We start from the raw sequence: 17225 nt of genomic DNA, 5'->3' as shown, positions 1-17225 counted from the left end.
GGCAGCGGTAGCAAACATCCCAGAGTGCTTTAGGGGTGCCTCCCTCATCCACTTCCTCCCACTTACTTTCTCAAACCAGGGTGAAGTCAAAAACCTCTCATGATCCACCAGAACTTAGAGTGAAGGGTTACCTAGTCCTAGAAAAAGGATAGTCCCTCCTCTGAGGCCCAGGGTAGCTGCTGCTTGCAGACCTTTTCCCTTACAACCAAGACTCTATATCCTTACTCAGGATCTCCCAAGATAAATATCTCCTGGGCCCAGAACTGCCCCTTAACTCCTTCAGTTCCAGTGTGTGGTTCATACATCCCATCACAACAGGTCATGTTGCTATGCAGGTTTACACTAAAGGAGGATCTGATCCAATATTTTAAAATCAAGACAGTTTTTAAAAGTAGTTTTTTTATGTGGTATTCTGCCTGAGAACATAGCATTTTTGCTGTATGTATCTGTTATCTGATTGCTAAGCTGCTGTGATGTACTAATTTGTTTGCAGCTATTTCAGAGATACAAGGAGAGTACTTTTTGATACACTATTCTTAATTTGAATAGAGCATTATATTGAGATCACAGTCCTAAAGGCAGGTGGCTAAATTGCATCTGTAAATTCCTGAAATTTGTGCAATCAGATAATTTGTTAGTAAAAAGTGACTGCAGGCACAAAAATTCGGGGGAGGGGGGTCTTAGGTATTGCATTTGAAAATATGTTCTTACACTTGGAAGTAAAATTTTAAGCTAAATGATAATAATCATAATACTTAGGATTTTATGTAGCACTTTTCATTCTGAGGTGACAGTAGCATTATCCCCATTTTATAGATGGGAAAACTGAGGTTCAAAAATATTAAGTGACTTGCCAGTGATCACATAAGAAATACATGGAAGAGTTGGGAATAGATCCCAGATCTTCTGAGTCCCAGTCTGGTGTAGACTCAGTGCTTATTCAGGGGATCACTGAGACTGCATTCCAAAAGAACAGTACTTTAAAAAAAATCATAATTATTCAACAGTGAGGTCTCTGTTTAGAGAGACTGGATTTCCCAGTTCCCTGTTGCAACAGCTGATTTCAACTAGGGTTCTCTTAGTGTCAGTCCTATGATTTGAATTTTTGTGGGCTGGTGTCTGAGCATTCTGAGTTGTGGAATTATCTTCTCTGATTCAACAGAATGCTGGTTTGGCTGCCTTTAGAGCACACTCAGAGATACGTTTATTGAGTCAAACATTCCCTTGAGTGTTGGCAGAGTTGCTATTGGAGGATCTCTTTGGTGGCAGATGGGGATGTTGTATCTAACTATTCTTACTTCATGAATGGCTCATGTGTAGGGCCCTACCAAATTCACGGTCCATTTTGGTCAGTTTCATGGGCACAGGATTTTAAAAATAATAAATTTCATGATTTCAGCTATTTAAATCTGAAATTTCATGGTGTTATAATTGTAGGGGTATAACCCAAAAAGGAGCTGTAGGGGGTCGCAAGGTTAGTGCAGAGGGAGGTTGTGGTGTTGCCACCCTAACTTATGCACTGCTGCTGATGGCGGCATTGCCTTCAGAGCTGGGCAGCTGGAGAGCGGCAGCTGCTGGCTGGGATCCCAGTTCCGAAGGCAGAGCTACCCCCAGCAGCAGCGCACAAGTAAGGATGGCATGGTACGGTATTGCCACCCTTACTTCTATGCTGCTGCCTGCAGAGCTGGGCCCTCAGTCAGCAGCCACCATTCTCCGGCTGCCCAGTTCTGAAGGCAGCAGTGCAGAAATAAGGATGGAATGGTATAGTATTGCCACCCTTACTTCTGCACTGCTGCTGGCGTGGAGCTGCCTTCAGAGCTGGGCCAACAGCTGCCACTCTCCGACCACTCAGCTCTGAAGGCAGCGCAGAAGTAAGGGTGGCAATACCACAATGCCTCTAAGAATATCTTGCAACCCCCCTGCAACTCCCTTTTGGGTCAGGACCCCCAGTTTGAGAAACGCTGGTCTCCCCTGTGAAATCTATATAGTATATAGTAAAAGCACACAAAAGACCAAATTTTATGGCGGGGAGACCAGATTTCACGGTCCATGACACATTTTTCATGGCCGTGAATTTGATAGGCCCTACTTATGTGTATGCCCACTGGTAATGAGTTAGAAGCCTTGTCTACTGCTAGCACGGTGACTCTTTGCATGTGCAGTAGTTGTCTATGAGAGCAGCCTGACTGCTGGCATTGTGACCAGCCCATGCTCCTAACAATGCTTACACACACACACAAAATTGCTTGTCTCTCCAGCAATACATGCTATGAAGAGACAGGGCTCATAGCCAGGCTGAGACACTGGAGGTGGGAAGAGTGACAGCACTGTGGTCTGGGTTCAGATCCCACAAGTCTCAATGTCATTTTATTAACCATGTAACTTCTATTTAGTTATTTTTTTTAAGTGTGAAGAGTTTGTTCATTCTTAAATACTACAACCAGGAGTGCATTAGAAATTCCCTAGATAGACATTTTCCCAACACTCACACTTGTGGGGGGGGGGTATTTCTGTTTCTGCAGTGACACTTGGGTGATAAAATTGGGGATTTGACCCCTAATGACACCTAGGGGATTGTCCACACTGACACATTTGTGGAGGAGATGGAGAGAGGGTATCTTTTGTAGAATGAGCAGGGTCTTTCCTCTATTGACCAGAAAATTTCTTGAGTGTGCATGTTTACAGACATGTAAGTGCTGGTAGCATGGGCTGTCCCTGATAGCATCAGCAGGACAACATTTGAAGTTGGACATTGTTAAATACTCAGTAATATGGTGTTAGCAGGAGGGACAGCTGCTGTTCCATTACTGCCTTGGTTATAAACTCAGCTTCATAGGTGTGTTTAATACAATGATTGGAAATTAGCCTTTAATAAACTGCAATATGAACAAAAGAGAAGTGCATTTTTAAAGAGGAGCAAGACCCTGGAATTTTATTTTTTAAATTCTCATCTTCTCCCCATACTTTATCTCCAAGACAACCACATAGACTAGCAGAGGTTGTTTAGACCTAGCTGCCCATAGTGGAGGTCAGGGTCTTTGTAACCTTGGAGGCAATAGTAATGTTTTACCTAATTGAGGGTGGAAATCTTTAACACTTACTGGATAACTTGCCATTTATTTCTGTGTGCGTAGATCAGTACAGCCGACACGTTTCCTTCCTATGTCTGTCAGTTTTCAAAAGTACAGCAACAAGCTGAGTAAACATATTACAGCTGTTTTGTGTAGTGTAGGCAACACAGAATGCAGTTAGTGAGGACAGCGCATCTCTTCTAATTCTATATCTACATTTTTATTGCCAGAGCCTAAAGAACTCTGACCATTCCCAAAAGCTAAACAATTTCTGTCCTAAAAGTGGCTGGATGTTGATATACATGCATACACCCCCATATAATGTGTGTGTGTGTAAAGTGTGTATGTGTGTTCACCTTGCAGCTTTAGTCATTAAAAGCAAGTGACTGACTTTGGTGATAGCACAGGGGCTTTTTCACATTAAGATTAGCATGGCTTTCTTTTCACAGGCAGATAAAGAATATTGTACTCCTTGTTTTGTAACGCCAACCCAGTCAAACATGATCAAACAGAGATTTTCACATGACCTCAAAGGTATGCGGTTTGGGAGGATGTCGACTGCACCACGCCCTGTTGATCAGATAAGACAACAGGATGGTGATATACTGGAAAGAAAATGTAACAACCACTTCTTTTTTACAGTTAATGATTGGAAATTTGCCTTTAATAAACTGCAATGTGAACACAATAAGCAACTGCCATAATATATATATGACTCTAGAATGTGGTATGGTTCAGAGAACTAATATAAACTAACAGAAATAACCCTCTTATGCCATGTTTTGCAGCAATTGTTTTTTGTAATGTGTTTTATGGTGAATTCTAAATGCAAAAATGAGCCCTCAGCCCTCTCTGTTTGATTTATTGCAGTATCCTGTTTGTGTACACTTTCATGTGAATCCCCTTTCTAACAAATGTTAAATGATTTTTTTTATTGAGCTCACTTACAGTAAACCTACATGAAGGATTGTTATAATTTATCATTTGTATTACAGTAGTATCTAGAGGTTCCCACACAAGATTGGAGCCCCATAGTACTAATCACTGAACAAACACATAAAAAGAGAAAGTCCCTGTTCTGAAGAACTTTATCTAACTAAACAAAACAAACAAAAGTTGGGAGAAAGGAAGTATTATCCCCATTTTACAGATGGGGAACTGAAGCACAGAGGGCCAAATCCTCAACTGATGTAACTCAGTATAGTTCCATTGACATCATTTGGGTTACACCAACTTATACCAGCTGAGGTGCTGACCCAGAGAGATGAAGTAACTTGCCTAGGTCACCCTAGGAAATATATGGCAGAGCCAAGAGTTCACCTTGGAGCTGAATCCCGACACAGTACAGTAACTCCTCACTTAACGTCATCTCGGTTAACGTTGTTTTGTTGTTACGTTGCTGATCAGTTAGGAAACATGCTCATTTAAAGTTGTGCAATGCTCCCTTATAATGTTGTTTGGCAGCCACCTGCTTTGTCCACTGCTTGCAGAAAGAGCAGCCTATTGGAGCTAGCTGGTGGGGGCTTGGAACCAGGGTGGACTGGAAGCCCCGCTGTCAGCTCCCCTAAGTTCCCTGTGCTGCAGCTTCCCAGCAGGCTATCAGTTGCTGGGCAGTTCAGCTCTCTCTCCCCCCACTGCCATGTGCTGCTCCTGCCCTCTGCCTTGGGAGCTGCTCCCAGGAGCCTCTTGCACAGGGCCGGTGCAACCATTTAGGCAAACTAGGCGGCCGCCTAGGAGGCCTAGTGGTTGAGGGTGCCTAAAAGCCTGCTCAGGCAAGGAGGTGGAGTGGAGGTGAGCTGGGGCAGGGGGTGGGGGGGCAAGGAGGGCTGCCCACAGTAACGGGGGGTGCACAGGGGAACCGCTCCTCGCCCCAGATCACCTCCACTCTGCCTCCTCTGCTGAGCACACAGCCCCCGCTCTAAGTCTCCTCCAATCGGTGCCGCAAGCCTGGGAGGGGAGTAGAATTAGAGCAGCTTAATCACTGGTAGGATGCCTGGCCTTTTTTCAATTAACAAATCATGGCTGGATAACATTTGGCGAGCTGTGTAGGTGCTGGAGAAGGAACTCTATGACCTTCTGGTGGCTGAGCAGCAGCTGGATGATCTCATCCAGATGTGCACTATCCAGTTCAAGCTCTTCACCAAATACCCCAAGAATTAGCAATATCCTTGTCTAAGTGGGGCTGGTAGCTTTAATGTCTGTTTTGTGTAGCCCTGATTTAATAACTGCAAAAGGATTTGTTGCTACTTATCAGAGGACAAGCAGAGGCTCTACTCCACCTCCCCATAACTTCTACTTTTCCATGAGGATTGGGTGGAACTTGATCAGACTGGGAGATGCTCCCACTTCATTGGTGTCAAGGGGAAGTCAGGACATGGGAGTTTCTCCTCAGTTTCTGTTTCTTCTGTGTGGGATCAGGTTAAAAGGGTCTTTCCTTATGATTCACAGGGAGAGGAGCATGCATGAGAAGATGGGTGTAAGACCAAGGAACTTTATTCATGGGAAGGTGTCTCATTGAGTCCGAGTTGGGGGGCCTGGGTATTTTACAAGAGGTGTTCAGGGTGCTTAACAGATTCAGGAAAGCATGTGGAGGGAACATAACTTTATGTGTTTATCGCTGTGTTTCTTTCATAGGGTGATCAATGTGTTTCATGGAGAAGGGAATTACAAGTAGGAGTAGAAGGGAAAGTTGTCTCTATGGGGAGAGTTACTCAACAGAGGCTTCCCCAAAACGTCCTCTAGAATTTTGTGTTGCATGCCACTTTGGACCAAACTCAGAGTGCTTTCTGTGAGTAGTCCCATCAACTTCAATAGGGCCTTCATGTGAGTAAGGAACACAGAATTTGAGCCTATGTATCCTTCTTTAATAAAAGCACACTTATTGCAGTTGGTCTCATGTGAAAAGTGAATCCATTTGTGTTTTTATTCTGTGGCATTAGCCAGAGCCAACATAATGGAATGGACACCATTCCACATGGAGTGGACTTCTGACCTTTTCTGACAGGCTTAAGCACATTGGGAACTTGGCATCACAAAAGAAGCATCTAGTTTTGTCACAATATATTGCATAAGTGCTTTCAAAAACATTTTGATCAAACCTTGTATAGTTAATATATCAAAAAGTTTCAGGGGTCTGATAAAAACCTATAGCAGTGTTTAAAAAAGATAAGGTGCTCTATTGTACTAAAACAATGCTGTAGTGCCAAAACAGTGTATTTATAGATTATTGTGGTAAGATTAACAGTGCCCATCTTACTCTGTAGAGTTTTGATCTTGTAAGAAGTTTTTCCTCAAACGGTTTTCTGTTAAGTAAAGGAAAACACTATCAGCTTTTTTGGCTGTCTGGAAAAGCGTGTTAAGCTTAATATACTGATACATTATGTAGCCAGTCTGTTAGCTTGATGTATTGCCTCATGGCAAATGGGACTAATACAGTCTAGCAAGATTACTCAAGTATCAGAGGGGTAGCCGTGTTAGTCTGGTTCTGTAGAAGCAGCAAAGAATCCTGTGGCACCTTGTAGACTAACAGACGTTTTGCAGCATGAGCTTTCGTGGGTGAATACCCACTCATCCGAAGAAGTGGGTATTCACCCACGAAAGCTCATGCTGCAAAACGTCTGTTAGTCTATAAGGTGCCATGGGATTCTTTGCTGCTTCTACAAGATTACTCACACATTTGCTTGGGATAAGGAATTTTTTTCCTGATGGGTGAGTAAAGTATTCATTAGCATCAGTTTTTTCATTAGCATCAGTCATCATTATGAAGGGCAGTATGTTCTGTAACTGGTCTTGTAACATTTCATGACAATTTTGCAAGGTGGGATAAATATTTTCATTTCTCCATTGTACATTTATTAGTTACTTTTTAATATGTGTACAAGAGGCATTATTGTTACATTTTCCGTTAGGCCATTGAAGCCATGTTGCCAAGGAAGGAGGAATAACTTAGGTGAGCCCAGAACCAGTGGGGAGTCACAGAGCTTCTGCGCAGAAGAGCCAGGATCCCTAGTGGATTCCCAAAATCTGCTTAACAGGTGGGCTAGTCCTTCCCCTACTGGAGTATAAATTCTGTGGCTTCGTCAACACAATGTAAAGGTTTGTGTTTAGATTGTGCTATATAACTCGACCTAAGTAGCACTTTCTAAAACTCTACTCAGAACAAAGCAATTGTACTTTAGCACATGCTAAACTGGTAAAGCTGAAGGCTACAGGGAAACCTAGATTTTAACTCCAACTACTAACATGGTGCTAAATGTCTAAATTGGTTTCAAGTGGGATTTTCAATCAAGTTAAGGTGGTAACTAGGCTGAAAAAAGCACCTTTTCCCCAGTCTAAACAAGGCCTGAGAGAATATCACTGGTCCCAGTGCAGATATTTTCATGTAGGAACATGATTTACCAACATTTTTTACTCAGTTTTTTCCTTGGTCCTTCATCACATAAAACTCCTTTTGAAATCAATGGGCATTTTGCCTGAGTAAAGACCATAGGATTTGGTCCCATAATATAAAAAAGCTTCTTTTCCTTTGTAATTCATTGTTTTTGTACAGCAGCCCTTTGGAAACTTGCAGCTGCAATCTGTGTCCTTGACAATATTTCCCCCTCTCCATTGCATGCACACATTGCTCTTTTACTGTAGATGTTCGTGAATGCTGAACTGCTGACATTGATTCTGTTTTATGGAGAATGAAGCATGTGTTTATTTTAAACAATATAAAGCAGTACCATGCACTTTAAAATGAGTTGAGATTAAACATAGATACATAATGTTTGAACCTTCATGATATACAATTATTGGAAAATACATTTATTTGAAGTGGGATTTTGTTTGTTTTTTTTAATATGACCTCAGTTTTCAGCTACATTTATTGAAGGCCTGGTCAACACTAGAACTACATCACACAGGGGTGTGAAAAAGTCCGGTGTGGTTAAGCAGACTTAAGTTCCTGTATAGACAGTACTAGGTTGACCAAAGAATATTTCTGTCAACCTAGTTACCACCACCTGGGGACCTGGATTGCTTGACCAATGGGAGAATCCCTCCCATTGACATGGGTAGTGTCTACACTGAAGCTCTACAGTGGTGTTGCAGCAGCAGGGCAGTTGTGTTGTTGTAGTGTGTAAGTGTAGACAACTCCTAAGCCACCTTTCTGTCTCCACTAGCAAGGAGTGGCTGGATCCGAATGTACTCTGGCTCTGCCCATTCCCCTACTCCCCTTCCCCATACTCTACTATGACGTTTCCATTATGCCAGCATAGGGACAGGTGCTATAGAGCCAGCAAAATTATCTGGTATTCCCCTATGCCAACAGAATCCCCAGCTGCACCTTTAGGACACGCCTGAGCAGTTCATAGCAGCTGGAAGTAAGGCCTATGATCTGGCTCTGAACATTTTGAGGAACTGAAAGAATTAATTGTCAAACACCTTGGTTTCTCGCTAGTTTCTTTTGTGTTTCTTGTATTGAGATGGTACCTTCCCACCTCTTCTGGCTACACATGGCCCCAACCAGTGGTCTCTCAGACCATGGATTGACCACCCTTGATTTTCAATCCATCATTTTCCACCTAGTCCTTCATGATTAGTCCCTGATCCTACAAAGACTTAAGCATGTGAGTAACTTTATATAAGATATTGCATGAGTCTTTTCAGGATTTGAGCGATTGATGGATTGGTATAACAACTGTCTTCTCTGAGCCAGATTCCTATGCTGATTGCCTACTCAAGCTAGTAAAAACTTGGAATTTCCATTCCATGGGAAATTCCAATATTTTGAATTTGTTTTCATTTTGAATCAGAACAAAAAGTCACAATTTAGAAATTAACCACTAAGCACAAATTCTGAAATATTTTGTTTCAGAAACAGTGAAATGCCCTTTTGAAATGTTTAATTTTTATAATAGAACTTTGTTTTGATATCAGATTTTCTTTTCACTTCATTGTTTTGATTTTTGTTATGATTTACCATATAATAATGTAAATGTTTTGACTTTCATTATATATATAAAACATAAAAGTTAAAACAAAACTTTCTGAATATATTGAAACAACACATTTTGCTCTTATTGAAATGAAGCATTTCAATAATTTCCTGTCAACAATTTTCATGAAAGTGATATGTTCCCACCAAACTTTTTTATTTAATCAGAGGTTTCCATCAGAAAAGTTTTGACCAGCTCTGTTGCCTACCTTGAGATGTTTCACTGGAAGGGTTAAATTCTGTTAAATTCTGTAAATAAATATACTTGTGCAACCCTGTTGACTTCAGTGGGGCTAGTCAAGTGTAACTAAGGGCAACGCTTAATCAAACTGAGGAGTCTTGACTGGAGATCTAGGAAAATCTCTCTAGCAGTGAAGTTGAAGAGACTGGAACAACCTTCCAAGGGAAGTTGTAAAATTCTTATCGCTTGAGTTCTTTGAAATTGGAGTGGACAAAACACTTGAAAATGTACACCAGTGAAAAATCCTGGGGGCTTGTTCTGGGCATGAACTAGAGGATCTCACAAGTCTTTTTCATATTTGACTTTTATGATACTAAGTTTTGTTGTACTATAGCTTCAAGTAAAGGCTTTCATTTGCAAAAGAGAAACCACAAAAGCAAGGTTTTTAAATCCTTCACAGACAACAATAGTGTATAATATTTTGGTGTCCCCTTTGTGTTTAAACTGCAAATGTTTTTCAGACTTTGGCATAATGATTTATTGGTATTGGTGCTTCAGGATTGTTTGTCACCAGAGGTCTAAAGCTAGGGATTGACCCCTTCTGGCAGATTAAATACAAATTATGCAAACTGCTGTGGTGTGGGTCATAACCTAATTAATGTTACACATCTTGAGCAGATGATCATTTCTCTAAATGAGAGCTATCTAACAGTCTAGTTGAAAACAAAAACCATATTAGAAAAAATGAAGTATACGGTTTTACTGCTTTAAAGTCTATCCACTTGTCCTACTTTAATATGTAAAAGCTACATAATTGCAGAGTTTGTGTATGGTTAAAGAAGTATCAGCATTTCCACTACATAACGCATTTTACAGGGGTTTAAAGGGATAAATAAATTAACACCATAATGTAACTTCATTTACAAAATTTCAGCATAGTAGTACGTAACTGGATTTGCTTTAACAAAATTAAGTAATGGATATACTAATTCCAGATAATTTATTGTAGTCATGTAACTCAAAATCAGTCAGACTTTTACTCTGCTAGTGGATTATGATTTTTTGGTATTTAAAATGTACAATTTGTGTGTGTATGTGTAAAATGAGATAGCTACATAGCAAAATTTCCTCACATATTTCCATTAACTTTATTTTAAATTCTAAATCAAGCTAAATTCTTCCTTGAATGTATCCCTGAATCCCATTAGTATTAATGAGAGCTATATATGTGCACTGAGTGGCAAGTATACCTCTGTTGGGGTCAATTCCATGGCTGTTCCACAAGCACAACTCTCACTGAAGTCAAGACAATGGCAGCTCCAACATGGAGTGGCTGTAAAATCAGGCCATTAGTCAGTAATTACCTTAATTTTAGTTGTGTGAAATTGCCTGATGAAGTATTTTCTGGAGAGACCAGAATAGCTTTTGTTTTCTTTTCTTTCTTCTTTTGAAATGAAGATACTTCTCACAAGAGATGCTGTCTTAACAGAAGTAGTGATTGGAGTCCTTTGTTTATTCACAGGCCAGGGCCATCCAGGGTAATGGCAGTGTGAGCCCGGCAATGTGCCTGACTTCGAGGTTATTTATTTAGTGTGTGCATAGTCATCTAGCCAAGCAATGGCATCTTCAGTGGCGTGATGCAGTTCTTCTGGGCGACCGCTGAACCTAGTCAGCGGGTTTTGATCAACAGTGTGTGTCATTGTCTGTGTTGCGTCGCAGATGCACAAATGGCTGTCACAAAGGCCCAAGTGGTACTGGCTGGCTGCACAGAGACCTTGCCCGTTCCAGAATCTGTTCAACAGGGACCACTGACGACGGGGCAAGTCAAAACCAGGCGGGCAAATTGTGGGGTTGGCGATGAGGGACTAGTTGGGGATTATAGCAGATATCCATTCCTCTCACCAGAGTGTTTCCGCCCTAACATCCTGGCATGACGGATGAGACCATAATGGGCAACATGATGGCAAACATGCAGCTGGTGGTTTAAAAAGGTCATTGTGCAGCGGCAGGCTTGAGTTGGCGCATACTTTCTCCAGTAACTTGCCAGTGGCAACCTCTCATCTGATATGAGGAGGAGCAATATTGCTCAGAACTGGAAGCCATGGGAGTGCAGTCGGACACTAGGTGCCAGAGATGATACGCATGGCGGCATGTAACTGTGTATCCACCAGTTTGGTGTGTGACAATCGACTCCAAACTGGTGCACAATACTCCACCACTGAATATGAAGTGGCAAGAGCTGACATCTGCAAAGTTGGAACACGAACATCCCATGACGAACCTGCCAGTTTGCTAAGAAGATTATTGCACATCTTAAGTTTAGCTGCTGTCTTCTTCAGGTGGGCATGTTAACTCGGTGTGCATGCTACGGTCACATCTAGATAGACCGGATCTACTTCATGCTTTATCTTCTGACCATTCAGATAAATATTCAGTTCTCGGGTTGCGCTGGCGTGATGAAGAGGGAACAAACTGGAGACTGTTTTTATGACGCTTGGCTGGAGGCACCAAGTCTTACAGTTGTCAGCTAACTTTGTCATGTCTCAGTTAAAGGTGACATCAAGCTCGTGAAATGTCCGGGCCTGGGTACTGCAACAGATGCCATCTGCATAAATGAACTTTCAACTCGGTTGTTGGTAGGTCGTTGATGTAAAAGTTGAACAGGGTTGGAGAAAGCAGAGCGCCTTGGGGTAACCCATTGCTCTATTGTCTCCAAGCACTCGTCTTCTCCCCCATATAGACTCTGAACTGCCTATCACAGAGGAACAGTTCAGCGATGCCTGTGACCCAAGGTAGCAGGACCTGTGATACCTTCACGAGCAGGCAATGGATCAGTGTCCTCATCACACCACCCGCCAGTACCTGACAGCAGTCAGGGAAGCTAATGATCCAACCAGCAAGCCAAATTCTGCAAGCACCAGCTCAACAAATCCCAGCACTATCATCACCGACAACCCCAATATGCAGCCTGGTGACTTCTGTGTCATTGGTCCAGCTCTACGCGTATTACAACTTAATGTGGAGGGTTTTTCGACTGCCAAGCATGATTTACTTGGCATTCTTGCTCATCAACATACTATCGACATCATTTGCTTTCAAGAGACACACATGGCAACTGCCGACGCTGGGCTTTACAGTATCGACGGCTTCAACCTGTTGTGCCATGAGGCACACCCAAAGCATGGCCAAACCACATACGTTCAGTCCGATATTGCAGATGCCATTCATCTGATGTCTACTGAATTCTGTGACACCATCCAGGTTGGCGGTTTCTGGCTGGCAAATGTTTACAAGCCTCCAAGCGTCAGCTGGAACCAAAAGTTTCTACCAAGCTTGCCACACCCAGCTGTCTATGTCGGAGATATCAACAGCCTTCACACAGACTTGGAGGTGAAAGGAAAACTCTCTTCACACATTCAGCTCTTGGTCTCTCCAGCTACCAGTGAAGAAGCTAGTTGTGGTGATGTGTGTTTTGTTATCTAAATCCCAGTCTACAAAGAACTGGATGCAGTTCACTTCAGATACCCCATTAAAGAGCTGATGGATAGTAATGACTTTTAGTCATTACTGACTTAGCCCTAAAGAGTTAAAGAAGTTCGTTTAATAAATTCCAAATTCACACAAATGTGAAAAGAGAAATGCAAACATTAGAAGAACTGGAAGGCTCAGGAGATTGGTAAAAGGTTCATAGAAACTTTAAGCTCTAAGGTTGCCAGCTGTAATCCGCTCAGGTCAGTAACGAGTGAAAGTGTTAACATCTGATGGCTAATGATTTAAAAAAAAATAAAAAAATCAGATTTTTTTTATTTAAATCGAATTTTTTTGATAAAATGTTTTTTGAGGAAAAAAATTATCTAAAGATAGTTTTAATTAAGATACATTATAGCTCAAAGAGATCTCATCATGGAATAGGGGTTATAAATTCTAATTCTATAGTATGAGACAATATATTCATGTAATGTTTAAGAAAAGTTTTATAAATGAGTTCCAGTAGTTCATGGATTAGGGGACCCAATTTTATGGGGTTCCAGGGACTTCTGTATAAATTATTTAGGTTCATCTTTCTGTCTACCCAAAGGGACTCAGTGCTCATTCTATAAGATACCATCAGAGATGCTTAGTTTTGCAGTTCTCAAACTGTGGATTTGTGTCTTCAGAGATAACATGCTTGTCAACAGCAAAAATGTTATTAAATAAATAAATAAATAAATAAATAGAGGTGAGACATAGTTAAATAAAACAAATTAAATGTTTGTCTGGTGATGTTGTCCTAATACATGGGACAACATGGGAAGAAAATCCTCCAAATATTAATGATTAACTTATTGAATTGGAGATAGTTCACCTCCCAATGACTTCATAAATATCTGCTTCAATTACCTTTGATAAATGAAATAACCAAACAGTCATTCATTTTCTGATCTGGCTGTAAAACTAATCTGAAAAGTTTTCAAAATAAATAACTTTAAAAATGTGTAGCATGTACCTTCTAAAAATGAAACCTATGTCTATCTCTGAGTTGTGAGGAATATGTATTAAGGTTATAACAACCAACAAGAATGCACTTTTATGTAGAAATCCATGATTAAATCAAGTCTTCCTGCCTAGTGATTTAAAGTATGATTTAAAGCATGATTTAGATCAATTTGATTTAAATCAAATCCACCCTGCTACTCAGTGACCTGTTTGAAAGGCATCTGGTGGTTTTAGCTCAGTCTACATCACAAAAACCATCACCGCAATTGACATCCTGTATTAACAGTCTCAACAGAGAGACCACGGACTGACCCCTCCACTCCACCCCCAGGACTGGTCAGGCCCTCCCCAGGACTGGTCAGGGTTGTTGCAGGGTAGTGTTGGGAAGTGTGCTGTGCCATTTCCATGGGTAAAAGTGGACATTCGTCTCCCCAAAGTTGTCAGTCAGCACTGAATTTGCGCACACATACTCATTTTAAATTCTGTTAATATATTTAAAATGTACACTAACAGAAGCCAAGAAATCCAGTGTTAATGCCGGCACTCTACTCAATCCTTTGAGTTTCCTGACTTTTTCATACATTTCATTTTTAAGAGTAGTTTTTTATACTGAATTTTATGTAAATGTTTGTTATAGTATCAACCTACCTTAAATATAAGTAGTGGGCAGTTCGTTTAGACTGTGTGTCCTTGTGTTTTATTACTCATTCCCTATTAGTCTTCTACAAATGTTCCACTTTTCTTTAGTTTTGGCAAGCTGCTAAGAACACCATTTCCTTCCTTTCATTCTGGTGAAGTCCAATTGTTGTTTGCTTATAGTACATTAGTCTTTCCCAGAATTTAGCCTGGAGTTTTTATACACTGGGGAGCCTCCTGTGTGTTTAGATTATAAAACATTTTTGTAATAGAACTCTGATAGCACCATGCTTTCAGATAATGCTGTCAAACTGGATTTCAATATTGGTTTGTCTGTCACTCTCTGCAGTATTCTGTTATGCAGATGTTAGTGTATAATCATATCCCCTCAGAAGCTACATTTTCAAGTTGTTCCCCACCTCCCCAAACTCAGACTTTGTAGAGCACTTTTTCTGCTTCTATAGTACTGTACAATGCTTTACTTTATTTCCTTTTTCTTTTGTTAGGTTTATGTCGGTCTATTGGTGTAAGCAATTTTCTCATTAATCATTTGGAGCAACTAAAGGAAGATTGTAAGATAACCCCACATGTTAATCAGGTGAGTTTGTATGCAATACATTCAAGACATCTGTTTTAGAGTAAACCCCATCACCCAAAAAACATGATTTCTCAAGTCCCTTTCAACAAATCCAAATGTCAAAATTAGTCTTAGACCCAAAAAAACAAAACAAACAAAAAAGAAAAAACCCACAACTATAAAATAATTTACCCACATGGTTAGTTGTCTTCTTACCAGACCTGTTTGTGACTGAGGTTGTGGACAATGGCTCAATTTTAGATGCTGACAGTTTGCAAATAAACAGTCTTCAACTAGATACTGAGTATCAAATCACCATCATAGCAACAAGCTACTTGAGGATGTACTGCCAAATGTAAGTACTGCATTTTAAAAAATAGAGACCTAACTCCCTTAGGCAACACTGAAAATCCTCACGACAGTGTACAGTTGTCACATTTTAAAGATTCTTTTGGTTTGAAACTCTATACTCTTTCTACTGATATTCCCCAGTATGGACTAGATTCTGCTATCCTTCCTCATGTTGTGCAAGACTTTATTCCATATGTACTCGCATTCATTTCACAGCTGAATACGGGCGGCAGAATTTGGTCCTTAACGACTAAGGGTACATCTGTACTACCCACTGGATCGGTGGGTAGTGTTCAATATATCGGGGATCGATTTATTGCGTCTCGTCTGGACGCGATAAATCGATCCGCTAATCGACGCCCGTACTCCACCTTGGCAGGAGGAGTAAGCGGAGTCGACGGGGGAGCCGCGGCAGTCGACTCACTGCCGTGAGGACGGCCAGGTAAGTCGAACTAAGATACTTCGACTTCAGCTACATGAATAGTGTAGATGAAGTTGTGTATCTTAGTTCGAACCCCCCCGCTAGTGTAGTCCATGCCTAAGAAATACGTAAAACCGTTGTGATGGGGTGGCTGCTCCACACAGGTAGAATAGAGTTGAGAGGGGGCAAAGCCTTTCTGCATATTGCAGTCTGATATACACATGGGGAATGGACTCTCTGGATCCATAGGGACAGGAGCTGTCTATGAAGCTGCAGTATCTCCTCCTTGTGACAGAATGGCTTATACAAAAACCACGCTGACTTTGGGTTCCCTTGTGATTAACTAATAGCAACAGTGGAGGATTTCATTCAGCTGCAAGCTCCTTTATTAAATCCCTGCCAGGTTTTCACATACAAATCCAAGGGCTCAGTAAAAAGCAGTGCCAGAGAACAGCGGGACTTGCTCCATCAACATATGATTGGTAGTCTTTGCCTGAGAAAAATCTAGGACTAGAATAGCATGGGTGTTGCAGGTCAGGAAATAGGAGTTATTAGTAGAGGAGAAGCTTGCACAGTGGTCACTCTCCCTGTGCCTCCTCTAGCCAAAGCTTAATTGTCCTTCACTTTCAGTAGCACCAAAAAATCATCCATAAATGTTTGAAAAGAAAAAAATGCTTAGGGCTGCATTTAAAAAAAAATTGTCAAGAAGTTACCTGCTCTAGCCAGCCATGTAGCTGAATATCACGAGTTCCCAGAACTCAGCTCATGACATCTGGGATTCACTAATCAATGGATGTTACAGTGTTCATTGTCTCCAGAAGAAAGGCAACATTAGTTCTGCATCTAGTTCATCAAGTTGGTGGGTGACATATCAGCATGCCATACTTGTTCTAAATATTTATGAAATAACCTTGAACTGTGTAACTCTGAAGCCTTGAAAGACTAAGGGATATATTCTGCTTGCAGTTATATTGATGTAAATGTGGAATACATCATCTGAAGCCAATAGCTATTCCAGATTTACTCTGGTGTAACTTGGAGTAGAATTTGGTCCTGAATTAGAAAATTAGTCACCTTTTTATTTAATTTCTTGTAACATATTATATTGATGACACCTACCCAATAGGAATCTAACTTAAACATCCAATTCCTACTTCCATTTAATTTTACTACAGTATTACTAATTAAATAATGCATCCTTAGAATACTGCATCTGAATGTTTTATCATTTTACCGACTAGGAGTACTTTTTGTGAGACACTGCACTAGAGTTAATATGTGTTTAATAACTAGTATAAAATTATTCCTACCCCTCAAATGAGCACTTGTTGCCTCTCTAAATATTCGTTTTTAGTGTAGTGCTGTCTGATAAGTAACAAACATGGTAGATTTGCTGTGGATTGTGTTAAACAGTATTTTGCAAGGAACTGCTGGCTCATTCTTTTTCTTGTCACAATTCTGTGTAATAAAGAATGGAAATATTTTTCTAATCTGTTCAGATGTAAGCCAACGAATAAAACAGTGACCTAAACATT

The 17225-nt window shown here is 40.8% G+C and overlaps 1 protein-coding gene across 11 annotated transcripts in view; it reads left to right on the top strand.

Moving 5' to 3' along the window:
- The window catches only part of LOC120369832 (uncharacterized oxidoreductase ZK1290.5-like), a 109596-nt gene that overhangs the window by 45921 nt on the left and 46450 nt on the right, over positions 1–17225 (top strand). For all 11 annotated transcript variants that reach the window (XM_039483533.1, XM_039483531.1, XM_039483525.1 and 8 more), the window contains one exon: positions 14848–14939. In XM_039483533.1, the coding sequence (XP_039339467.1) occupies positions 14848–14939 (92 nt within the window). The remainder of the gene's footprint in view (positions 1–14847; positions 14940–17225) is intronic.

This window comes from Mauremys reevesii, linkage group 8 (assembly GCF_016161935.1).
Source record: "Mauremys reevesii isolate NIE-2019 linkage group 8, ASM1616193v1, whole genome shotgun sequence".
Taxonomy (NCBI): domain Eukaryota; kingdom Metazoa; phylum Chordata; order Testudines; family Geoemydidae; genus Mauremys; species Mauremys reevesii.
The sequence above is the reverse complement of the archived record's forward strand: the minus strand, read 5'-3'. Positions and strand labels throughout refer to the sequence as shown.